The 25,825-nt window shown below is 41.9% G+C and overlaps 2 protein-coding genes across 13 annotated transcripts in view; one reads left to right on the forward strand and one right to left on the reverse strand.

The window, feature by feature from the left end:
- Positions 1 to 358: 358 nt before the first annotated feature.
- RUMY1 (regulator of UNG2 and MKLN1 interacting yippee protein 1) lies at positions 359 to 23,872 on the reverse strand. Of its 4 annotated transcripts, XM_027082826.1 has the most exons (5): positions 22,780 to 23,872; positions 21,520 to 21,533; positions 18,441 to 18,518; positions 15,785 to 15,909; positions 11,042 to 12,221 (listed from the first exon to the last, which is right to left on the reverse strand). In XM_027082826.1, exons 1-5 carry the CDS (start codon positions 22,915 to 22,917, stop codon positions 12,127 to 12,129), a joined length of 450 nt encoding a protein of 149 aa, XP_026938627.1. In that variant the 5' UTR covers positions 22,918 to 23,872; the 3' UTR covers positions 11,042 to 12,126. The 4 variants fall into 4 exon arrangements, with proteins under 4 accessions (XP_026938626.1, XP_026938627.1, XP_026938625.1 ...); XM_027082825.1 differs by lacking the exons at positions 11,042 to 12,221; positions 22,780 to 23,872 and adding an exon at positions 359 to 1,572 and having other exon boundaries at positions 20,808 to 22,296; XM_027082824.1 differs by lacking the exon at positions 22,780 to 23,872 and having other exon boundaries at positions 20,808 to 22,282.
- Positions 22,460 to 25,825, forward strand: part of SRGAP2 (SLIT-ROBO Rho GTPase activating protein 2) — a 235,109-nt gene continuing 231,743 nt past the window's right edge. For 6 of the 9 annotated variants that reach the window (XM_027082804.1, XM_027082806.1, XM_027082805.1 and 3 more), the window contains exons 1-2: positions 22,460 to 22,575; positions 24,328 to 24,936. In XM_027082804.1, coding sequence (XP_026938605.1) covers positions 24,870 to 24,936 — 67 coding nt within the window. In that variant the 5' untranslated portion in view covers positions 22,460 to 22,575; positions 24,328 to 24,869. Of the gene's footprint in view, positions 22,576 to 24,327; positions 24,937 to 25,326; positions 25,398 to 25,825 lie in introns of all 9 variants that reach the window. The other 3 variants (XM_027082813.1, XM_027082812.1, XM_027082808.1) reach the window with 2 other exon arrangements.

Genomic DNA, 25,825 nt, shown 5'->3' on the forward strand with positions numbered 1-25,825 from the left:
AGGTGATTACTATTATTATCACCATTTCACAGAGTGGGAAAATTGTGGTAGAGAAAGACTGAATAGGATTCACACCTAATCAGTGACAGAGCTGAGATTTGAACCCAGGCACCTTTGTTCTAAGACCAGAGTCTTAGCCACCATGTTCTACTGCTCCTATGCAATCTCAGACTTCCATGACAAACCCTTAATTATACTGTAGCCAATACAAAACTCAGAAAACAAACTCAGATATGCAAGGACGTTTATATTTTCTTTGAGTCAACTTAAAACGGATTCTGAGTCCCCATCCAGCTTTATTGGGAGAGAATATAATCTTAGTCATTATTGGGGCTCCCCTCTCCAAGGGTTGTGCAAGGTCCTGGGATCTTGCCTGGTAGAGACCCTGACAGTTGTCAGCCAACCCTGGTCACCGCGGAGATGTCCACTGACCCATTTCAAGACTCTCCAGCCACAGCGTGTAGTCTTACCCACTCCCACCTCTACATTTCAAGCTTCTTCATATTCTTGGGAGGTTTTCTCCTTCCCTTTTCCTGCTGCCTTCAAAGGCATGGAGAATGCTCTCTTCAATGAACTCAGGTTTTATCTAAAGACAGCGAGATCATTCTGCAAAAAATCTCTAAGGTGAGAAACTACTAAGGGCCTATCTAACTTGCTTAGATCAAAGGGGAAGAGAAAATATAGGAAGAAAACAGAGAAATTCATATTTCAATAAATTATCCTGCCACAGAATCATAGCCACGGCAAACAGGATAATTTTGGATTTGGAATTTACCTCCATCATTTCATCCGCAAGTGTTTGGACTTGTGTGGTTCTGGAATGATGACTATAATATATAAACAAAACCATGTCTTCCACTGGTAGATGTGGACTGAGACACAAGACATTTAACCCCTGCAATTTGAATGCAAAGGCATACGGAGTATGCTTTGCAAAAGGGACAAAAATCTGATGGGGGACTGGGGATAGTCCTCTTTTATACCTTAAAAGTCCTTAAATAAATATCAGTCAAGTTCCTGGCCCCTGCTCAGCTAACCAACAACCCATAAGTGCAGAAAAAAAGGCAAGATTGGAATCTAAGGAAGGAAGTGTTAATCCAAGGGCCTGGAATCAAAGAGAACATATTCAAATAGAAACCAGGTTGATACCAGAACTTTAGGAGGGTTATCGCAGGCAGGAAAAAGATGCATGATCTAAGCATAGGATTTTTGGACTACGGGAGCCTGGGTAAGAGGTCTGCCCCAAATTCCATCTGCCACCAATGAAAGCAGAAAGGAAATGTGTAAAGTGAGCCAAGCCATGGGGAAAGAGTCCAAGTCGGGTGTGCCTCCTGTGTGTTTAGTAATCGTGTCCAACTCAGCAAAGCTGAGTTTCTTTCTTCTTTGGACTACTATCCATTTTAATGAGCAAGGAACATTTGATCTGAAGCAGTTTCAGAGACCCAAATTTCCCCCAGCCTTTGTCTAAGTTTTGTAGAGGAAAAGGAATAGCTGCAAATTTGCTTGTGAGCGTTCCCGGTCAGCTAATTCCTGGTCCTTTGCTCCACCTAGTGGATTTCCATGCTGGAGAGACTGAAGAGAAACCAGAAGAGAAAGGTGTACTTTTGCTGATCAATCTGGACTTCAGTCATTTTCTTTAAAGACAATACCCTGTTCCACCCCAATCTGTCTTTGTTCAGATTGAGTGAGCTCTTTGATTTATTTCCATTAAAGCCAAATGTGTAGCTGTGAGTCAGAAGAATCTAAAGCATTCCTTTTCTCTGTTCTTAACATATAAATAGCATTATATGATCAGGAGACTCATATCAGCACAGAAAAGCATATTCCACTCATAATTATATCCTCTGATGGCCAAACTCAATCAAACCTTGACAGGGCCATTTCATTAAATAATGGCCTGCCTACTTGTTAACCCCCAGGAGGCTTCTTTGAGCAATAATTGGTTAGTCTTAGGACCTTTTCAGGAAGTTTCACATTCAATTATAAAAACAGATGAAAACATTACAAAGTACAGCAAAGCTAAGAATTTCAGGTACAAAGGGATTCAGAGCCGATTCTTACACAAAATCAATATGTGGAGATAAAGATTAGTATCAGTGTGGGTTTAAGCCATTAGAATATACAAAATAAATTCAACAATCTATATTTATTTGCTAGCTGATTGTGCCCCTGTTGGTCATCAGCCTTAAAATCAATCAAATAATTATTCTTTACCCCTTATTACTAGTTGATATTTAATTGCTGTTATAGGTTGAATTGTGTTCCCCAAATATTTATATGTTAAAGTCCTAACCCCCAGCATCTCAGAATGTGACCTTATTTGGAGAAAGGGTTTTCAAAGAGGTCATCAAATTAAAATGAGGCCATTTGGGTGGGCCCTAATCCAATATGACTGGTGTCCTTTACAAAGGGGAAATTTGGAGACAGACATATGTAAAGGAGGAACACCATGTGAAGATAAAGATGGCCATCTACAAGCCAAGGAGAGAGGCCGGGAACAGAGACCCTTCTCTCACAGCCCTCAGAAGCAACCAACCCTCCCAGAACCTTGATTTCTGACTTCTAGCCTCCAGAACTGTGAGATAATAAATGTATGTTATTTTAGCCACCCACTTGTGGTACTTTGTTACGGCAGCCCTAGCAAACTAACACAATTTCCTCTGGCAAATGAATAAGAATCTCTGCAAAAATGAAATTAATCCATAGAATGCTAGAGTTGGAAGGGAATCTCAGAAAACAACTTGCTCAATCCCCTTGTTTTAAAATAAGATGCCTAAGGTCACACAGCAAGTTGGTGACTTTGTCACCCTCTTAGCTCAGCCTTTGGTCCTTCCATGTCTCTCCTAATCTGCTGGATATTTCAAAGATGGTGGCAAAATCAGCCTATGATGGTGATTAGATCCAAGACTTTGTTGGAAAGAATTTCCTTGGGGACAACATGCAAGCATAGACCCTTTCTAAGTATTTGCTAATGAAAGCACATGCTAAATAGGAGAATTAATTGCTGGTTGCATGCCAGCCAGAAGATTGATACCCGGTGGAACAGTGAGACAGGTAACTTGACCTTTGGCTGGACTGATAGGATCCATCATCCCTCCAGACAGGCACTTGGCTGCGGTAAAGGTCTAGCTCTGGCTGGAGGGTTGCCCCCATCCCACAGAGGATGATTCACCAGAGTGACTTAATCGTCTATCAGTCAGAAGCTCAGTTTCATGTGAGTGGGGTGGGGGCTGGGGAAACAGAGTCTGGCTTCATGGTGGGTGTGGAGACTTGTTATAATAGTAAGCACGCTGTTGATTAAAGTACATGACACAAGTAATTGCCAGAGATCCCAAACCAGCTATCACCTAGGATTATGGAGATCTGATCTAATCTGAGACAGAGAGCCCAGTTTCGATTCCGCTGCAGAAACCTTTGAAAAGTGTCCAGGAGTAATTGGCATTTAATCAATGCAATCATTATCCCAGCACATTGCTCCTGCAGCTTCAGGCCCCCTTGCAACCATTGAACTGCAAAAGGGAGAATATATCCGTTTAATTTCACCACCAACAATGTTTGATTTACAGTCCCAGATGAGGTCCAAGTGGAAATATATTCACATTTTTATATTTGAGAAACACAGTAAGAATTCAGTCTTGCATCAATGGTATGGTATAAACAGTGATGGGCATTTTCCCCTTACAGAGGCCTGATCAGCATTAATTTTGATAGACAGGAGAGTAAAACTACAGCAGGCTGCTAAGCATTTGTTTTTCATTTAATCTTCTCTAAACCTTCCATGAAACATGGGGAAGAATATGACTGCTCTTCTCTCCCAGAGATATGGAAGGAGTGTATGCTACTTATAATTAGGAGACAAATAAATATTGACTTTGCTTTTGGTTTTGCTTCATAAAGTGTTATCATTGGGCATCAAGTTAGGTATTTAAAGGAGAACATACTTCTCTTGAAGGGCAGACACTATTTGTAGGCCTATATCCCTTCTCCTTTTCCAGGCAGGAGTTCTTAGTTCACTTTCACCCACCCTGTAAAGGGCAACTAGAAAAAAAAGAGAAGGCCCAACTTTCCCTGTCAGCATCTCACAATTCTTTTCTGTAGGATCCATAAGAGGAAGTGGGGAGGAAGTGGGGAAAAAGAAGTATTCTTGAATTTAAGGACCTATAAAATGTTTTCTTAGATCGATAGTAAAAAATTTCATTGTTTTTCAAAGGGTACTCCCAAATTACCCACTTCAGAATGACCTAAAGAGCTTGTCAACAATGTAGATTGCCAGGCCTCCTTATGTGTTCTGCATCAGAATTGATGACGGGGGCTTCCCTGGTGGCGCAGTGGTTGAGAGTCCGCCTGCCGATGCAGGGGACACAGGTTCGTGCCCTGGTCTGGGAAGATCCCACGTGCCGCAGAGCGGCTGGGCCCATGAGCCATGGCCGCTGAGCCTGCGCGTCGGGAGCCTGTGTTCCACAATGGGAGAGGCCACAACAGTGAGAGGCCGGCGTACCGCAAAAAAAAGAATTGATGACGGTAGGGACCAGGAATCTACATGGTTAACAAGTGTCTCCAGAGACCCCAATATACACTAAAAATGGATTCTACTCATCTTCCCTATGTCTCAACATTGCTGTTCCAAGTTTAAGTCTCTTCTCTGTCTACACTTACTCCCTCCATAGCATCAAGTCTCATGCCTTTAAATGTTTTTATAGGTAAATAGCTCTCAAATTTATATCTGCAGCCCACACCTCTTCCCCCAAACACCAGAAGCCTATATCTAACTGCCTGATTGATATCTAATAGTCATATTAAAAATAAAACTCTAGCTTTCTCTCTGAATTTGTTCTTCCTCATCTCAGTAATTGAGATCACAAAACCTTGGAGTCACTCTTGATTCCGTCCTTCATATCTTCCTCACTTTCTCTCATACTCACTTCCAGTCTGTCAGAGTCCTGTGAGCTCTTTCAAATACCTCCCAAATCTTCCTCTGTTCCATAGGCTACTACAGCAGCCTGCTGTTTGGTCTCTCTGCTTGCTTTCTCTATCAGTCAGAGTTCAGTTGCAGATAACAGAAGCCATTCTAGTTATCTGAAGCTGAAAGGGATTTAATACAGTTGTAGTAGATTCATGTTACAAAAATCCTTCCCATCCCACATACCTTTTTGCAATGTGACTTTGCCACAACTCCCCAAAAGAAATGGAGTCTATATTTCTTTTCCCTTAAATCTGGGCTAGCCCTCTGATTAACTTTGACCAATAGAATGAGGCAGCAATGATGTTGTGTGACCCCCAGACCTAACCATAAGAGGCTTTTGCAGCTTCCATTTTCACCCTCTTGGAAGGCAGCCTTCATATAAAGCAGCTTAGGCTAAATTACTGAATGATGAGAGTCCACATGAAGAGAGAGGGCTCAGACTTTTAGGCATCCCCGCCAAGATCCCAGACATGTAAAGGAGGCCATCTAGGACCTTCCAGCCTAGCAGAGCTGACAGCTAAATACCACTGCATATGTGAGCCCAGGTGATATCAGCAGAAGAAGCACTCAACCAACTTATGTTTGGGGGGTGTTCATTACACAGCAAAGGTAACTGAAATGTCAGTGAAGTTAGGGCTTGCAAAACCTTTGAAGGGCTCTAGGGGCATGCTTTAGGCTAGGCCTCTAGGAATGACCCCCAGAATAATACTGCAGAACTGGCCTGCCAAGGGAACTACTACTTCTGCCATAATCTAAGGGTCAGGAAGCCACCAACCACTTTTTAGTTCCAGAAACACATCACCTTAGCCATGATCTGGGCATCAGCGAGTTGTTACAAGATCTGCTGGCTGCAGATCTATACCACAGTCATTTTACATTAGCAAAATGAATGATTAATGCGCCTTTTCCCCACTTAAGTAAGTTCTGAATTCAAGATGTGTGCAAGTACAGGTATGAAATTAAGCACAGAATCCGTTTGGTATTCTAGACTACTTTGTGTGACTTACAAAAATTTTTAAATAATAAATCTTTAAGAAAGACCTCTCTAATAGGTTTAGAGAAACAGAAAAAGAAAAAAGCCTTGTGCAAGTGCATATGACTGGCAAAAAGTAAATTTTGTTTGAATCTCTAGCTGCAAAAGAGTCTTGGAAATGTAATTTTTAGTTTTTTAGCCTATGTGCTGCTGAAAGGCACAAAAGGATTTTTTAAAATGTTTTGTACACTGTTATAGCACCTAATATAATGCCTGCACATAAGTGATGGTCATTAAATATTTGTTAAATGACTGAACTAAAATTTGATAAAGGAGAGGCATGATTGAGAGGTGATTGTCTCTAGTTAGCCTGGAGTATGACATTCGGTTTGCCTAAACCCCTGTTTCTGTCATTCCTTTTCCTGAATATATCCTGGAGTATCAAGAAAGATCTATAATTCAAGAATTTTTTTCAGTCTACTATTTGCCATCTTTACTATCACTGTGCAACCATCTTGAGTCAAACACACTGGGTTTTTTCTTGTGTAATATATTTTCATTAAAAAGGTGAATTTGGGAGGATGGAAAGAAGTTTTTGAAGGGCGAGCTCTTTAGTCTTTCCTGCTTCCCATGGCTTTGGCCGCCATCTCTCTTTGAGGGCTTGTTCTTCAGGATACTGACAGCTTGATTTCTCTGGGTAACATCATGCAAAGGAAATTAGCTCAGTATGTCTTCTACTGAATTCCGTCTGTAGTTCAATGTTTTAACGTATTTATGAACAAGGCTACAGAGCAATTTTGATAAGACAATGTTCCAGTCTCTGAGAATATTTTTCCCCAAAAAACGTTTTTAAAAATACCACTGAACAGCCTGGAAATCCACCCCCACATAAGCAATCTCCAGAAAACTTTTCAGGTGTCACAGCCATAATAGCAGGTGGTTCCTTTGGGTATAAAAATTATGACAAGGATGAGACAAAAAGCAAACTGTTTTGATATTCTGGGTACAGCTTTCCCCAAGTGAATCATTCCCATATGCCTACTCTTACCATGGGCCCCTTTCCAGAGGAAGTGGGTTGTGTGAATGGAGGTGTAGAGAGGCATTCTGGTGGGCAAACTTCGATGGTGTCCATATTTGGCAGATCCAATTAATCTTTAGATATTTGTCAACCCACTCTTCTACGAGTCTCAAAAGGCAAAATTTGACTATGGATTTGATACCTGTTTTCACTCCTCTCATAATAAATACTTAATCTTGTTATGAAGATTCAGTAGTGCACATTTGAGGCAAGACAGCTTCTGAAATTCCATAGTAATAGATTTTAAATACAAGCTTGTAAGGAAAGCTGAGACTAGAGCAGTTTGCAAAAGGTGGTCATTTAATTCACTTTTCTATTATGAAATAGTTGAGACATACAAAAAGTTTAAAGAACAGGTATTTACTCTCTAGTGAAATGTTGCCACTTGTAAGATAAAAATCTGGACTAGTAAAAAAGACTTTGTTTCCAGATAGAAATGCAGCAAAGCTGGAAATTAAGAGTTTTGCATAGATTTATTTTTTCCTTTCTTTCTAGTTATAAGATTAGCATTTTTTATCATTTACAGGCACACCAAGTCTCCCTTACTGAAAAGGGAGATGCTGTTGTCACCATCTTAATTTAAATAAAAAATCTACCAAGGGAAAGATGTGTACAGGAAGATCCCTGATGGAAAACTTAACTTTATTTGGATAGAAGACAACCACTTTAAAAAATAAAAAGGAAACATAGTCATGAAGCTAATTAATTCTGGCTTTTCCAAATCTTAGAGGGGTGCCATTTACTAGCTGTGTGACATTGGGCAGTTTTTTAATGTCTCTGTACCTTGCTTCCTGAACTGTATGGTGAGGATAACAATAGGATCTACCTCTTAGGGTCGTTAAGTGTGAAATGCGTACAGTAAGTCCTTAATAAATGTTAGTTCACTTTATTCTTCTTCCTCAACAAAATGTTAGCTCCACATGAGAGCAGGGACTTTGCCTGATTTTGTTCTGGATCCTCAGCTTCTATTTTGCCCACAGTAGGCATTCAATAAATATTTGTTGAACGGATTAATTGATGAAAGTAGCTAGTTTTGAGGCTAAAAGTGAAAGAGAATTTGTCCTAAGTTTTATAGCTAGTGAGGGAAAAACAGACCTCAGGTTTAAGATAGGTTAGGGAGGTAGGAAAAAACCCCTAAACTAAGATGAGAAGACCAAGATTTAAGTTTAAATTCTTCTAACTCTCTGGGTGTTGATACCAAGGTTTTCTTTCTCGATTTGTAAAATGTAACTCCGAAGGTTATTCTGAGGATTAAATTAAAGTGTGTATGAATGCTCCCAATAAAATATATAGGGATATACAACACATGGTATTATTAATTTTTATCTCGGTAAGTTTATCCATTGGATGACAATCAAATGATTCTATGAGAGTCTTGGAAGAAAGAATCTTTAGCTAAAGATTTAAGTACTAAAAATATTCAACCCCAGAGGTACCACAGACATAGACTAATTTTTTCCATCTGTGCAGTTTAGGGTAGATTTGGCATACACTCAATACCAGGCAAGAAAGAAACTGGTTTAGGCTGCTTTTTAAGTTTTAAAAAAAGGCAGAAAAAGAAACTATTTCCTCTTATAAGCATGAATGTTAGAATAGAGAAAGCCTTCATCAAGTAATTCACCACTGAAGCAAGCATATTTAATCCACATCCTCTCCTACCTTTTCCCACTCCCCATTTTTGTTCTAATTATTAGTCATTCTATATATCATGATTTATGTATTATGTTGGCTTCCCCGTCACCAAAGAAAAGTAAAATAGGTTATTCTTTATCAGCCACATGTGACTCAGAGGTCAAAAGGGCAGTTCTTTGTAGGGTAAACTTCCTAGATTAGCAGTATTTAAAGACCTGGTTTTCAGAGCCAGGGATTACTCAGAATATTATGGCTTTAAGATTATACCCCACCCAAGATGGCTCACCAGAGCCTGAGTCTGAGGCTGAGAAACTGACTTGAGGAAAAAGATAAAAGAGCAAAAAAAGCCATAGTGGGTGAGCTGATGACTCACCGCCCCTTCCTTGAACTTCAGGAATGACAAGATGGAAGAGGGGAAGAAAGGCAGTGCCCCACTGCAGGCCAGAAAGACAAGAAATTTCAAGAAAGACAAGAAATTCAGGGAACTTAAAAACTTATATATGTTCTTAGGGTAAAGGCAACAAATATAATTTCCATGGTCAAGTTACTGAGTGCATCAAAGAAAGGAAACTAGGAACACTAAATTATTTTTTACCATCAGCACTATCACCCTAAACCTGATCATTTTATTCCCCTGATTAAAAACCTCAATAACTCTACATTGCTACTGGATCAAGTCTAAACTTACGATGGCATAGAATAGTCTTCATAACATGATCCCAACTTTCCTTATCACCTTCATCTTCTAATTAATTCTTATTACATATCTTGGAAGGTATAGGGGACCACTTATAATTTACTAAATAAACCAGATACTTTAAAACTCCAGTCCACTTGTTTACACTATTCTCTCTGCTCAGAACTCTCATCTCGGCTGGCAAGCCCCTAACGGACTTCAAAGCCTGTCTCAAGTATGATTTCTTCTCTGTAGCTTTCTTAACTTCTGTTCTCTCCTACTACTTAGAATGATTGTTCTTTTGTCTACCCAGTCATTAAACTGGAAGCATCCCACTCACTAAGTAGACTCATAGGGTTCTATCCTCTCCCAAACTTACTGAATTCTCTATATGGGCAGTCGTGAGCCTGTCATTGTGCAATTCTTGGCACACCATAGGAGCATAATATAGTTTTGCTGAATTGAGTCAAATATTAGAAGACCAAAGCATAAATAGATTTTCTAGGCCTGGGAATTATGTTAGGACTAGAAAGTGTATGCTAAATCCACATATGAGATTTTGCTTTTGCTCTTACCAGAGAGCGTGTAATTTACTTTTATTAAAAAAACAGTGTCATGAATGTATTTCTCTAGATAAAACATTATTAATCCATTTTTGGCTTAGAACTGGCCTTCCCATAACCCAGTTAGCCAAAAGGTAGCTGAGTAATTTGAAATACTCTCCAGCTGGGGTGGGATCACATTTGGGGTTTGCTTCAATCAGTGAACCTCTGTCTCGTTTTGCTCTTCAAAGAGCTGCTCAGTCAACCATAGCATTTGAAGGCCTGAGCAGAACGGAAACCAGATGAACTCTGTTGAATTCCAAACTTGCCACATTGCCTACTCTAGCATTAAACTCTTCTTCTCTAACTGAACAAGTTAACTGAAGAAGTATATAATGTAGTATCAATTTATTTTTTATCTTATCCATTATGCCACCTTGTTCCAGAGTCTTTAGGAGAGTTTAAAGAAAAAAAAAACCCAAATCCAAACCAAATTGTTCCACACTCATCCCTTTGGTTCTTTTGGTGACCTTCTGTCAGTTTTGTTAGTCAGGGTGAAAGACTTTTGGAAAAGTTTTCCAGTACTAGTAACAGCATTTCCTGAAGCATCTTTTATCTTTCATCTTTCATCTTTATGCAGCAAATGATCCTGTCAGTGCCCACAGGTCAGTCTTACCCTAAGATCCAGTGAGTTTGTTCAACCTTAAAATCAGTCACTGAGGCCCTCACCTAGAGCACATAACAAGGTAGTTGTTACCCAGCATGTGTCCCAGCTAAATAAAATCATAGCTGATTCATGTCTGAAGGTGCTCAGGGGGTACAGCATAATGATTAAGAACAGGAGCTCTGGAGTCAGTCTGTCTGTCTGAATCAGGCCACGCCTCTGACTGGTTATGTGACTTTAGACAAGCTTCTTAACCTCTTTATGCCTCACCTGTCTTATCAGTAAAAAAGAAATAATAATGATACCTACCTCTCATGGGTTCCTTGTGTGGAATAAGTGAATTAAATGTGTAAAGCACTTACTGGTACATGGTAAGCATGCAATAAATGTTACCTCTTATCCTCTATACTTTTATGTTTTTAGGTAAGAAAAGTGGGTACAATAAGAAATATTTTTCTCTATATTTTTAGGTAAGAAAAGTGGCTAAAATTAAAAATTGAAGGAAGGCTGATCATCTTTAGAACAAAACTTTATTTACAAAACTGTAACTTGGTCTGTTTTGGTATTACTATTGACAAAATGCCTTTGGCTAAAATATTAGTTAAGGTGATACACTGATTTTTAGCTTTTCATAAAACAAGAATCCAACACTATCCCAGTTTCTTATTCCTGTGTGGCTCTGAATGCAGATAAACAAAACAAAACAAAATTTAAAAAAACCTTCTTCATAATGTACAATGGCTTAAGCAAACCACTTCTTTAAATTTTTTCTATTTAAGGGTTAGGACTGAGACTACTCATCTAAAATTTGCTATTCACAGAAAAAGCCCTGGAGAATGAGAAAACTTAACGATGGAGGTTATCTGGCTTTCATAATACAATATCCATATGACTTTAGAAGAATGTAAATAAATAATATTAGTAAACAGTATATATTGATAATTTCCTGGCAAATTCATTTATCTAACATCATGCTGAGGAATCAAGAGGATTTCTCCATACATTCACAAAGTCTTGTTCCATATTAACATAGTTATCACCAATATAACATATGATAACCAGTACCCATGGAAACCTAATAGCCTATTTTTACAAAGTCCCTGTTAAGCTTTAATTCCCAGCTGTGCTTCACACATATATACATGCTTATATGCATGGTTATGTGCATAGATTTATGCATGGATATAAACATGGTGATATATGTGTGGATACTAATGCCCCTTATTCAAATGTAAAATTAACAGCATCTGGCATCTAGCTGTAAGAAAACCGCAAACCGTCCCCAGATTGGGAGAGAGTTGAGTGACACGTGAAAGATTCTTCTACTATCGGAATTTAAGAGTACACCTATACTGGGAAGAGGGATGGAGAGAGGAAGGGTAGAAGTAGAAGCAGAAGTAGAAGAAAAGGACTACATTGGTTCAATAAACTCAGGTAATTAATTTGAGACAGAAAATAAATAAATCAACAAATGTCCTATTTTTGTTTTCCAAAAAGATAAATCACTGGCAAATCCTTACTAACAATTTTTGAATTGGTCCATTAATATATTTTTTACATAGGAAAAAGTTTAAATATTATATATATTATAATTCTATTCATCTAATACACTCCTCTGCTGAGATATCTGACATGTCTTCATCTGTACTCTCTTCTACCTCTGGCAAGTTGCCCCAAAGTAGGAAGTTTACACCTGAAAAGAAAAGCTCATAAAATTATTTGGTGCTGACTACTGTTACAACTCACAACACGATATATAAAACCTTATATGTTAACATTCTTACATCAAATCACAGTGTTAGCAGTTAAGAGAAAAGCTATTAAAGAATGAACCACAAATAACACTATCGATACCTAGATATTAAAATTATCCAACATCTAGAATACAATCATTCTTTAAACACTTTTAATTAAGGGCTTGAACTCTAGAATCTTGGAATTCAAAAAGATCTCAGGAGTCCATTTCCTCAAACCTTGCCTCCAGCTACATTATGCCATAATCACTCTACACTGAGAATTTTCAAATCTATTTTAATGATTTTTTTTTTTTTTTTTGTGGTACGCGGGCCTCTCACTGTCGTGGCCTCTCCCGTTGTGGAGCACAGGCTCTGGACGTGCAGGCCCAGAGGCCATGGTTCACGGGCCCAGCCGCTCCGCGGCATGTGGGATCTTCCCAGACCGGGGCACAAACACGTGTCCCCTGCATCGGCAGGCGGACCCTCAACCACTGCGCCACCAGGAAGACCTATTTTAATGATTTTTAAGAATGGAGATCTCATAACATCTTTTTAGATTACATTTCTCTTGGAGGGAGCATGGGAAAGGCCTGAATAAGTCTCCTCATCTCCTCAACAAGTATGGAAGTCACTGGTGCCTTTCTTCTGGTTAAAAAAAGCAGGGTTTTGGAGCCAGTTATAATATGAACAGTAATCCTTGATATACATGGGTTTTAGGCTAGAGGCTGTCAAGGTAAAACTATAAACTTTAGGACCAGGTTGTAGCTGTCAGTACAATAAACAAAACGACAGTCTAAAGCCTCAGTATGAAAGAACAGTCAAATATCATATTAAAGAATCCAGCACTGGTATACGATACAAGTCCACATATATGGTAGGGGATGATAAGATGGTTTATTATGGGCATGTACTATATTATAACTTGAAAGCACTGAATTGAAAAAAGATACCATTATTAATTGACCTCTTGGAGAGCCAATAAGAAAGCAACTCTCAAGCTGTCCAGTTGTCAGTGTGGGCACAGGGAAGACTCAGCAACTCTGGGCATCCACTCCACACATACTAAGATAGTGGTCACGTGGTAGAATAGAATGAGCCAGGGTTTGGAGATTTGGTTTGAATCCAGTTTCCACCACTAACAGTACACCATGGATGTTTTTTACTACTTTTACTACAAATGTATATAACCACAAGCAATATATATTATTGTTTTGTGTATATAAATTTTTTATAGTATGCTATTATATGTATCTCTTCTAATTTGCTTTTTTCATTCAACATTGTTTTTGAGATTTGCCTGTCCATATGTGTAGATTTAGCTCATTTCTTATTTCTGTTGGGCATTCCATTCTGTGAATTAAAAACAAAAAAACAATATATATCTTAAATATGGCCCATCACTCGTCCTTTCCTCTAACTGCCTATTTTGCACAGGTGCCCAAGGAGACATGTATAAGGATGCACACTGTTACATTATTAAAATAGCAGAAACAATGAACTTTCTCTCTTGGGTGAGATACTGGAGTTTAATCAGGCAAGAAATTAGCATCTATTTGATGCATATTGATGTCTATCATATTATTTTCTGTAATTTTTTTGTATGTTTGAATTGTTTTCAATAAAAAAACACTTCTTTTCCCCGGAGAATGGATGATGTTCTGCTTTTGAAGAGATGACAGGATAGAAAGGAATCACTAGGCAGAAATCTAAGGGAGAATTAGAACCCATAAAGGTGAATGGAGAGCTGAAGACAACTTTCCTTTGAGGGCATTTGCCAGTCCCACGGAATCTGAACTGAGGTTTCCCAAGCCTCCACAGGAGAGTCTCAGAAAATCAGGTCTACACATGAAGGCTAACCTAGAACATAGACTTCCTGGGGCCCTTTCAGTCTAAACATTATAGAATTTTATAAAGCTTGTGTACGTATTACTTTGATGCTGCTGATTCAGGTGATTCAAGTACAGTTCCAATGCCATGAGAATTCCTGTTTTATACGAAGCATCTAGAAAAATCTTCCTCCAAATCATAATATTAGGGTTACAAAGGAGAAGTTTGATATTCTTGGAGTCGATACTCAGAGACATGAGTGGCTCGGCACAATTGGTTCAAAGGAGAAAAAATAAACTAAGAGACTGGATCTGACAGAAGCAGCACCTTCCTTTCTCTGTTAAGAAGGGAGGAAGGAAATCCTGTGATACATCTGTTTCTCATGGATTAGATTCAGTGCAAATGGAAGAATGCTGGGCTTTTATCTTTGAAAAATTGACCAATATTAAAAAGTAAATCAAAATTGAAAAACCTCCGCCCTGTGTTTTGAATTCTATGAAGCAGGAAAAATAGTATCAAAGCAGAAACTTCCTTTAATGTGTCCCAGGAGCAACACAAATATAAGACCGGAGGCCTAAATTAGGAAGCTATATCTCACTTAGGGGGGTTCAGATAAGTCCTTGCTCAAAAATGGCCTTCTTAACATACTAGAGTATTAAATTAAGGCCTCCAAATGATGGGTTGAAAGCCACAACTGAACGCCAGGTGATTAAAAAAAAAAGTTAGAGTCTATAAAAACCCAAGCGTAATTGGGGGGTTTAAAGACACTGACAACCTAGCTTACAACTCATGATCTCTTAGTCTGTGAAGGCAAATCATACTTCAAAAAAAGAAGTATATTTTAAGTTCTGAAGAAGACTAAGACATACATTTAAAAACCTGAGAATGTTAGTGCCAACTTGGATTGTCAAGTTCTTTAAACTTGTTCTGTATACTAAAGTTCTGTAAACTTTAGTTCCCTAAAAAAGTCCCACTAAAAGTCAACTTTGTATTAAAGTCAACTTCGTATTCTGTGTAAGCAGATATTAGACATTGAGAACATGTGTCCTATAACAAAACTGAAAGGCTCCAGACAATATAAAATGTATTATGTAAATATCTTTTAAGAATAGGTTGTGTATTTTTCTACTAAATAATCAGTAAAACATACTGGTATTAAATATTTCCCTTGTCTGAAATTTCATCATAATTAATTAATATAGATGTCAAAATGGCTATTTTTATCCTGAAGCAACATTACCAACTACAGAGGTTACCTAGTTTTCCTTCCTCCCAGCTCCCCATGACCCTAGCCTCCCCTCCTCCCTTTTCTTACACACACACACACACACATACACACACACAGACCCATACACACAATTGACTGTCAAATCTAAATTCTTCCAAAATTCACTGGAGCCATATTATATATCAAGGCAGAAATTTAGAGCAATTAAAATATTAATTTTAAAAGGCCAAGAAATCCAGCCAAGTTTGAGGCTCCTAAATACGATGATGGAAATAGAAATGCAATGAATTTTGGCTAGTAGTTTCTGTAAGTAAATGTTTGGGATAAAAGGATCGAAGTTTCACTCTAGTGGATCCAACCCAGGTGAGAAAGTCTCAGAGGGGATCCTGAAATGATCTATGGAGAGGTTCACTCAAGTCTTGGTAGCCAAAAGTTAGAGGAATGTCTGAGTCTGTTGTTTCTTACCAGTAGAGTCTAGTCTGTTAATACCATAAACTGCCTGGCTGTGAAACATCCAAAAGTGTCCATTGTTGCAGGAAAGAAGGCAGGAACAACATGGAACAATCACATGATAACCTACAATGTTCCCACTAAAAAGAGAAAGTAAATATTATTAGATACAAGGTAATATCTGACCATGTAAGCATTTTTATGTGCTAATGTAAACAGACAGACCATATAAAGATCTCATTTTCTCCTAACAACCTCCATTGCTGGGATTTTTGGGATGGGAGTTACTCTGATAATGGTTACAGTTCTACTGCCAAGTGGGAAAATAGTCTTTAAGTGAAAGAAGAGTGACATATTCTCTGTTTCTTTGCTAGTATTGTTTATGCATCCCCCCTTCAGAAGCTAGTTTCTAAATGCCATAAGGTTGTGATTTGTCCAAAATTGATGGGCTGTATAGACAAAATACATTAAATAAACTCAGACCTGTGGATAAAAGGTTTTTGCTCTCCCCAGGACTGTGGCAAGTTGGGTTCTTATATGTTTCAGGTCCATGCCAGCACCTAAAAACTGTTTCAACAGATGGAGGAGTAGGAAGACAGCATGAGCCCATGAAAACCGAACACAAGCTGGCTGATCTAATTTTAGTCTCAGTGTTTTTGAAGGAATTCAGAAATGAAGCAAATCCATAGCTGCTAGAGAAAGTTGCAAAAGTTTTTACTGTCTCCAGGGTTATCCTTCTGATTAGAAATAACTCACTCTTCCATAGGTTTTTTTCCTATCTGGTCACTATTAAATAGAATGAATATACAGGGAACATTTTAGCTAGAAGTTTTTTTGTTTTTGTTTTTAATGACCACATGAACTGCTTACACCTTGAGTTGTAAAAATTCCTGTTTATAGCTTGTTCCTCCCCTGTGAGATGTGAGTCAGTCATTTTTGTGAGGCCCTACAAAAAATACTATAAAAGGTACCAGCCCACCTAAAACATGTCTTCTAATCATAATCGGCTTGAAAGGCAAACAAATGAAATCAAAAGATGTTCTTGGATTAGGACTGACAGTTATTTATAAGGCTATATTGTAAGAATAAATTCTACGGCTTTAATTACCACCTGTATTCATTCATTCATTCACTCATTCAGCTAATGTTTACAGAGCATCTGCTATGTGTCAGGTACTGTTCTAGGTGCTAGGAATAAAGTCCTTGTTCTCATGGAGCTTTCTAGTAGGGACACCTCAGATCATTTTGCTCCCTTGTTAAAACTCCTTCAATAGCTTTCCACTGGTCAAAAATGAAAACCCAAAGACCCTTCCTACCAAAGTTTAGATCTGTGCTATCCAAAACATGGCTATTAAGTACTTGAAATTTGGCTAGCCTGAATTGAAATGTGCTGGAAGTATAAAAATACACTAAATTTCAAAGACTATGAATAAAAAATAAGAATGTAAAATGTATCATGCATAATTTTTTATGTTGGTTATATGTTAAAATGACAATTTTTTGAATCTATTAGATTAAGTAAAATATACAATTAAAATTAATTTCACCTGTTTCACCTGTTTCTTTTCACTTTGTAAAATGTAGTTACTCGAGATTTTTAAATTACATATGTGGCTTGCACACATCTATCGGATGGCGCTGCTCTAGATTATCTGGGTTCTGACTGCATCACTAATCTACCCATACTACTCTCACCTGATGTTCACAATCTCTCAGCCACACTGGCCATTGTCTTTTCTATTCCTTGAACGTGTTCTTCTTTGCCTTGGGTTCTCTGCCCTGGCTGTTCCCTCTGCCTAGAACATTCTTCCTCTGGCTCCTCCCTGTCTCATCCTTTAGGATTCAACTCCAGTGTTACCTTCTCATGAGGAGGCTTCCCTAACCATGCTATCTAAAATAGCTCTTATCATTCTCTCAAGCTCTATTATTCTCTGTCATTTATTATTATTATTTCCTTTGGAGTACTTCCCACCCTATTCAAGATCTTATTTATTTAAATATCTTACTGATCGATTGTCTTCCTACTGGAATATAATATCCAAAGGTCTATGACTTTGTCTTCTTTATTGCCGGATTTCCAGCCTCTATAACAATGACTCGCACATGGTGGGACCTCTGACTTGTACTTTATAGTTTACCAAGCCTTTTAACATTCGTAATTCACTTGATCTTTACAACAACTCTGTAAGGTAAACACAAAAGATATTTTAATTTCTATCTTAAGAAGATACCTATCTATCTTAAGAAGATACCTGTCTTCTTAAGATATAAATTAAATAAGGAAACAGAGTTTCAGAGGTTTAGAGATTTAAGAAGTTTACTCAAGATAACAAGAGAATAAGGGTAGGGCCAGGCAGGGCTCAAGCCTGATTTTTATGACTGTAAATCCAAGTGTTTTTGGGTTTTTTTTCCCTCTAAACTACATTGCCATTTTCTGAAAGTTAAAGCAGTTATTTGCTAATGCACTTTGAAAAATTGTAAAATCACATACAAAGGTAAAGTGTCATAAGACCCTTTTGAAAAACAGTTCTAAGTAACAAATGGTTTTTCAACGGTTCATTGCATGGGTGATAAACAGTGCTCGATGCAGCCCACTGAACCCTTCTCTGTGCTTCGGTGTCAACATCCATCTCCCAAACCCAGGGCTATTTGGAATATTGCCACACATTACCATTTTAAACATGCGATGTCCTTCAGTTTACATTTGCAAATTTCAGTGAAATAGCATCTTCCAATGAAGTCCACTGCACTGGAGAGGGAAAAGTATAGAGATAGTCAAATGTATTGTTAAAAAAATGTTGTGCAAAACACATAACATAAAATTTACTAATTTAACCATTTTTAAGTGGACAGTTCATAAGTGTTAAGTGTATTCATATTTTTTGTGCAACAAATCTACAGGCCTTTTTCATCTTGCAAAACTGAAAGTCTATGCCCATTAAATAACAACTCCCCATTTCCCTCTTCCCGCAGCCCCTGGCAACCACTACTTTCTGTTTCTATGAATCTGACTACTTTAGATACCACAGATAAGTGGAATAATACAGTATTTGTCTTTTTGTGACTGGCTTATTTCACTTAGCATAATGTCCTCAAGGTCCATCCATGTTATAGCATGTGACAGGCAGGATATCATTCCTTTTAAAGGCTGGATAATATTTCATTACATGCATGTATCACATTTTGTTTATTCATTCATTTGTTGATAGACATTTGGGCTGCTTCTACCTCTTGGTTATTGTGAATAATGCTGCTAAGAACATGGGTGTGCAAATATTTCTTCTAGATCTTGCATTAAATTCTTTTCGATATATATCCAAAAGTGGTATTGCTGGATCATATGGTAATTCTATTTTCAATTTTTTGAGGAACCGCCATGCTATTTTCCATAGTAGTGGTACCATTTTACATTCCTACCAACAGTGCCCAGGGTTCCATTTTTCCATACCCTTGCCACAAAATGTACTTTTGATTATGATTTAGCATGAATTTTGTAGACTCAAAGAGCTGCAAGAGACCCTAAAAGAAACTGTAAGAGAAAGTTAGTATATTTTGTAAGGGTAAGTTAATATTTGTGAGCTCACTATAAATATGACAAACCTTCTATTCAAAAAATCTTATGTGTTCATTGATTCATATACATCTTAGCACATTAATCCATCACTATTATAACCCCTACATGGAAGAGAAGACAAGAGGAAAGACCTGATTGTACTCCAGACTCTGGTCTAACCTTTAACAATTCACATATCTGAGCTCTCCTTATGACTATTTTATACTTACCATAGCTATTGCAAAGACGAATGGGTTAATATTTAAAACTGTTGTTTCCGTATGTGCTACTAAAAAGAAAAGGCACTAGACAATAAATCATAGAAACTTTGCAGTAGTAGGTTCTAGATTTATTGTCTAGTGCTTTTTCTTTTTGCAACACATACACACGCACAGAGGTACTTATAATAGCCCATTTATCTTTGCAATAAATGAGGGCCTTTGGCTTTGCCATTAGGCATGACTACACTTAAACCAATGAAGATAAGATTTCAAGGGAGGAAGAGTCCACAGCTTTGAGTATATTTAATTTTTTAAAAAGTTTCTATCATTATCATGAAATTCATTTTAAAGTAGTCTGATTATTAGTGTGCCTTCTCTGGCTCTGTGTCCAAAGAACAGCTGTCCATGTGCATTTTGGATAATTTCTCTTTCACTTTAATGATAAAGTTTCAATAAAGAGCAAAATCTTGAAAAGCATGTAAAGGCACATATATGTTGACTATAGAAAGAGAAAGTACCTTTTAGAGCTAGAAAAAGGTACATTTGAGTCAAATAAAATGGCTATTTTTCCAAATGGAAGCAAATTCTTAAGGACTCTACACCTAAAAGTGGGTAGTGACTGAAAACAGAATTTAAAAGGATTTGAGTATGCAAACCAATGCATAATATCTAAAATAAGCTTTATGGGTGACAGGGATTATTTGAGGGCTAAGTCCTGTTTCATCCCATAAAAATATATATGTCTCTCTCATTCAGAAAGAGAGAGACAGGGAGATGATAAGAAAAGAATACTGAATTAGGTGGACAATGGATCTGAATCAGCATGCCAATTGCAAAAAATTCGTAGAAAGCTGGGGAATGTTTTTTTGGAGTAAAACTTTAGGAACAAACATCAAAAACACTTAAATGACCTCTCTTCTCCAACAGTACCGAAAATCTTGCTTGAATTACCTACCGTCTCAGTCATGGACTTGATCCAGTAAGAGGAAGGTCTGTCAGGGCACGGTAGCCAGGGATTCAACTGAAGGGACCACATGACTATAACTGAACTAGAAGCATTACATCAGGACTGACCACTCTGGCTAAACCACAGAGTTTGTCCAGACAGTCTGCCCCCTTAGTTAAACTCCAGGGGGATCATCAGACTGCTGGGAGTGGCTGGAACACCAAAATGATAACCTCCTTGTTGACTCCCAGAGGTTCAAGCCATACACTTTTCCCATCTAGTTAAAGGCTACCGTTGCCCGCCACTAGCATGACTTACTTGGTAGGAGGGATGTCTGTAGAGAAAAGGTCTATTTCAGTGTCAGCCAGCAAAACAGCCTTCATTCCCCTAGAGCTGAGCACTTGTTTACAGAATTTGCAACACAGGATGGACACGCGCCGGTCATTGAAACTACAGCTGCTCGTAGACATGGCGTCCGGGGAAGGATGAGGTGTGGGATTTTGAAAATAGAGCAATACCCTCCCTAGTTTGATTCTCCCAGGCGAAAAATCAAATTGCGAGGCCTCGATCTTTTCTAAGCCAGGAAATTGAGAAGGAAATGAGTTCTTTTCTGTTTTCCCGTGGGAGGGTAAAAGTAGTATTTATTGAGTAGAAACCGGGGAGAAGCAGCAACCTTGGCTTTCTCTTTAACTTTCGGGGAAGGGAGAGGAGTTTGAAGTGGGGAGGAGACAGGCTTCAAGGTGCCTCGGGAACTTCTCTAGTTTTCCCTTTCTCCAGTCTGAAGGATCCTCTACTCTTTAGCTCCTGCTCCTTTTGCAATTCCCTTAGCTTCTCCCGTACAGGCTCTTTTATCTAAAGCTTCCCCCTTAAGCCCCTCCCTCGGAGCGCTCCAATTCCTCTCTCGGATCGCGGACTAAGCGTCCCTACCCACGCGTCCTCTTTGGAAATCTTTCTCCTCTCCCCAGGATTCAGAAATCCCCTCAGCTTTTCCCACCGGGCAATCCCGGGTGTTCCTTAATCCTCCCGCGACCCTTCTCCGCTCTGCTCTTTCGCGGGCCGCCCGCTTCACTTCTCTCCTGGCAGTCCCCAGCCCTCAGCGTGCGGGCTCTCGCGTCGCTCCTCTCGCGACTCCCTCCCCTCAGCTTTCCCTCGTGCCCCGCGCCGTTCCCTCAAGTCTTTCCCGAGCTGCCGCTCCAGAGGTCGCGGTGGTGCTGGTGGGGCGGGACAGAGGTCGCTTTGGGGTCTCCGTCGGCGTTGGTGTCTCTGCCACTGAACACGTCGTTTTTCGCTCCCTCTTCCACTCTCTGCCTTTCCAACCGGCTGTCAGTTTGAATTGCCAGCGCTGCGCACCCATTGGGAGAACCAGAGTTCGCCCACGTCCCGCATTGGAAGGCTCGGGAGCCTGCCCCTGACGAGATTTTAGTGGCCAGGAGATCTACGCCCCGCCCCAGTAACGGTGCCTAGATAAATTCGGCTTGCTGGTTGGCCGAGCTTGGCCCCTCCTCCGATCTCATTGGTCAGCTCCGGGAGGTTTGGGCGAAACCTACTCCCGCCCCAGTGAAAGCGGCAAGGCACGCCCTTCGCGCTTCTCATTGGAAGACGTTCTACAGTCCCCGCCGTTCTCTACTCTGTATTGGCTAAAATTCTCCGCAACGCCCCTCCTCACTACCCCGGTCCAATTGGTCGTGCCTTCTCTCAGAAGTATGTGTTTGGCTGTTGGTTCTATCTTAATCCCGCCCATCAGTTCTACTTTGGGGTTCGGCAACCCGGGGAGGAGCTTACTCTGTGACCACGCCTCGGTTGTGCTAGTCACACCTCCAAGTTTCGCCAGCCCCTCCTCCTCATTCCTAGCCTCTTGGGATCACCTATTCCTATTGGCTACAGGCCCCATCGGTCGATAGAAAGTGGGCGGTGATTGGCAAGGGGGTGGGCTCTGCTTCCCGGCGGGGTCCTGCGGAGTTGGCGGAGGCTCCTCAGGGGACTGGGGGACCGATCTGCGTAGACGCGGGTGGCGGGGAAGAGAGGGGAGGAGAGCTCTGAGTGGGAAGCGGAGCCGGGGGCCTGGGACCCGTCGCGTCAGAGCCAGGTAAAGGCTCCTTCCCTCTCCCCTTTCTTCTTCCCCGCCGCGGAGCTGGAGCCCTGACTGAACAAATCCGGGCAGAGGCGGGAAGGAGAGGGCGCGGATGCTGCTTTCGGCGTCGCCTTAGCGTTGCCGCCCGAAATCCCTCAGACCGCCTCCCTCCTGACCCACTCCCAATCTCCCAGTACAGCCCAAATACTTCTTTAGGACTGCATCTCCGCCCTTTACCGTACTGCCTGGGACTCTGCCTTGGCTCACATGCCGCCGCGCAGTCTGCACCCAGCCCCCTCCCCAAGTCCCCTGCACACTGGCAGCCTTGGTCCACCTTCGGGCAACCGTCGTTGGCATCACCCGTAACCATCGGCTGCTCTCTTTCTCTGTCTCCAAGTCCTGGCAGACAGTCGGGTTACAGCCCTGGACCCAGAAGGATGGGTGTTCCGCACTGCTTCCGGGGCTCTTCCCCTGCCCCAGCCCCCGGCCCGCCCGGAATGGCTCCTCTTCACGCACTCCCGCTCCCAGACGTATATCTGGGTCCCCAAAGTTGCTAATATCCTAGTACTCCATGTAACATCGCGGCCCACGATAGTCTCCTAACTTCCCCCTCACCCCCAAGGTAATCCTCCCTTTGCCCTCTCCTCGCCTATCAAGCGTGTGCAGAAGCTCCAGTTATCCCCGGTTCCCGTGCAGCCTCAGGACCCCACCTCTCACCCCCCTCCCCGCTTCCTGCCTGTCTGAACCACCACGCCGCTCCTGCTCCCTGTTTCTCCCTCGGTGCGGCCCTTTCTCCAGGCGCGGGAAGTGGGAGACTCCCGGCGCGGAAAGGGAAAGGGGCGGCCAAGGAGGGAGGGTCGCCGCTGCGGCGCGTCCGGGAGCGAGACGCCCGGCTCTGCACTCCCGTCCCAGTCCCTCCCACCTCCTGGGCCTGGGTTGGAGCGGGATCTCCTCGGGTACCTCCTGGTGCGAGGAGTCGGGACTGCGACCCTCAACGACCTTCCCCCAACCCCCAGCCGGGGATTGGGTGCGGTATCTGGGATCTCTGGGCTTGGGTGACCAATTGGGGATGGCCTGAGAGGCGGTGGCTGCTTTCCTCCCCCCCCCCGCCCCCCACCCCCCGCCTTCCCAGTTTTCCCGACTCCGACCCTCGCCTCTAACCCGTTTCCTGCTTCTGCCGACCACATTGTTTTCCTGGATGTGTCCCGTGCCGAGCAGGCTTTTTCCTGCAGATCACTCCCCCCTCACCCCCCAACATTTTGCTGCCAAGAGAAGCTAGCAACCAAAAACAAAACAACTGGGAGGAGGGGCGCAGGGGAAGAAAAGTTGTGCCCGGGTGGCTTGTCCCTCCCTGGCTTTGATCCCCTTTTAAGTCAAGGGAGTTGCCCCAGCCGGGGGTCGGGGGCCGTATCAGAGGCAGGGCCAGGAGGGTTCCCTCCGGAAGCCGCTGCCCAGCGCTGGCAAGGTTCGGGAGGTCGCCGAGGTGCCGCAGTCCCCGCCCGGAGCCCCGCGTTCCCGCCGCTAGTCCCCACCCCAAGCCCTCGAAGGCGGCTGCTCCAAAGTGTTTTCTTTCAGCCTTAAAACAAAATCCGGAGGGAGCTTCCTTCCTCCCCACCTCGCTGCGCCGGGCTCTGCGGGCCGGGCGGCGTTTGGCTGAGATGAATGGGCCCAGGCCAGGCTGGAAACGGCTTCCCTTACCCCACCCCCGCAACGATTAGGATCTGCGCTGGGGCTGATCGCCCCCTCCTCTTTTCCCTGCATTTACAGGCAAGTGAACCGGAGCAAACGACTTCCGATCCGGTCTGCGCTGCTGCGGCTCCCGTTTGGGATTTGATTTGCAGCATCTTCGAGGCTGTGCAACAAAAAACCGCGAAGCACGCCCAGCCCTCCCCCGGCACCCCGATACGCACCCACTCCCTCCCGGGGACCCAGCTGGGCGAGTCCACATCCCCGCGCCCCCCACACCATGTTGTGCGGAAGGACTTCCACTCCCCGCCTGTGTCGTTGATGTCAGACCCCAGGCCAGCCTCCGGGCGCTGCAGTTCTCCCGGCTAATGCTGAGGCTGCGGCTTGGGCTCTAGCACAGGAACCAACCGCCGCCGCGCCGGCCTCAGCGCCCACCGTCTGCATGTGTCCGCCGTAGCCGCCTGCCCAGCCCGCAGCCCGCGCTCCCCGGAGCGCTGGAGACCACCGCGGGGGGCCCCTTCTGCCTTTTGGAGAAGCGATCTTGGAGGTATTGATTTCGGTGGTTGGATTTTTCCCGTGGATTTATCAATTCACAATTCGAATTTGGAAGAAAGAAGGAAAACATGACGTCTCCAGCCAAATTCAAAAAGGATAAGGAGATTATAGCAGAGTACGATACTCAGGTCAAAGGTAAGGGCTTTGAAAAATAGCATAATGCATATTCTCTGTAGACCATTGAGACATGGATTTCCACCCTGATTTGCAAGATGTTCATTTCTTTGGGTGGAGCAGGTGGGGGCAGGCTGACCCCAGAGGTGGTTTCATATGTGGGTCTGAGCCTCCGAGGGATTGGCCATGCCAGGGGCCACAGGCTCTGGAAAGGAATTTTCGGAGCGGGCTGTAGATTTATCTGTAGGGCTGGCCATTATTTTGGCAGTCCTTTTCCCCTAGCTAAATAGGATGGGGGGAGGGGCAGGAGGTTCTTGGAGAGAGAAAGGCGGCAATTTGCCTCTGGGTGTCTGGGTCAGGTTTCCTTGAAGGACAACTGAAATCTGACAGGTGTTTGGGAATTTATTTCAGAGGTTGAAGAGGAGTCCAGGCAGAGAAAGGCAACCTTGAGAAGGTGTACCATTTGGAGAGCCGTGGGAGACGTGGGTTTTTTTTCTGATGCACTATATCAAAACATGACACTCGCTATGGCATCAGGCACAGAAAGTCTGTGGCCACCTTGGGTGCACCTTGTACCTGCCTGGTCTCTGGTTGTCTGCATTCAGAGATCAGAGAACAGAAAGAATAAGGTCACTCACACCCGGTCTCCGCCCTCACCTAAACCTGAATGGAGTTGGGTTGTTGCTGGGTGGTGCTGAGTCTGGAGAATGGGAAGACATAATTGTTTAACCCTTCTGTGTTGTCCTCTGCTCCAGAATACAAGCTTTTAAAGGCCTGCTTACCTCTTTGCAAAAATATGAGGGGTAAAGCAAAATGTGGACCTAGAGAAAGCAAGTGACCTGCTAGCACATCTAGTCCACTGCCTGACTTGGTGCATGAATCAAAACCCCTTCCCAGATAGCCTTTTTTA

Source organism: Aethalodelphis obliquidens, unplaced genomic scaffold (assembly GCF_003676395.1).
Source record: "Aethalodelphis obliquidens isolate GAN/ISIS:26980383/991018 unplaced genomic scaffold, ASM367639v1 scaffold48, whole genome shotgun sequence".
Lineage (NCBI taxonomy): Eukaryota > Metazoa > Chordata > Mammalia > Artiodactyla > Delphinidae > Aethalodelphis > Aethalodelphis obliquidens.

Bases quoted from the DNA above. Each gene is read 5' to 3' on its own strand.
- RUMY1 (XM_027082826.1), bottom strand. From the start codon at position 22,917: ATGCCAACGACGGTTGCCCGAAGGTGGACCAAGGCTGCCAGTGTGCAG. The intron at 15,910-18,440 runs GTAATGTGTGGC...TTCTCTTTTTAG, and splicing joins GACATCGCATGTTTAAAATG to TGGGAACATTGTAGGTTATC. The intron at 12,222-15,784 runs GTAAGAAACAAC...TTTTCTTTTCAG, and splicing joins TAACAGACTAGACTCTACTG to GTGTAAACTTCCTACTTTGG.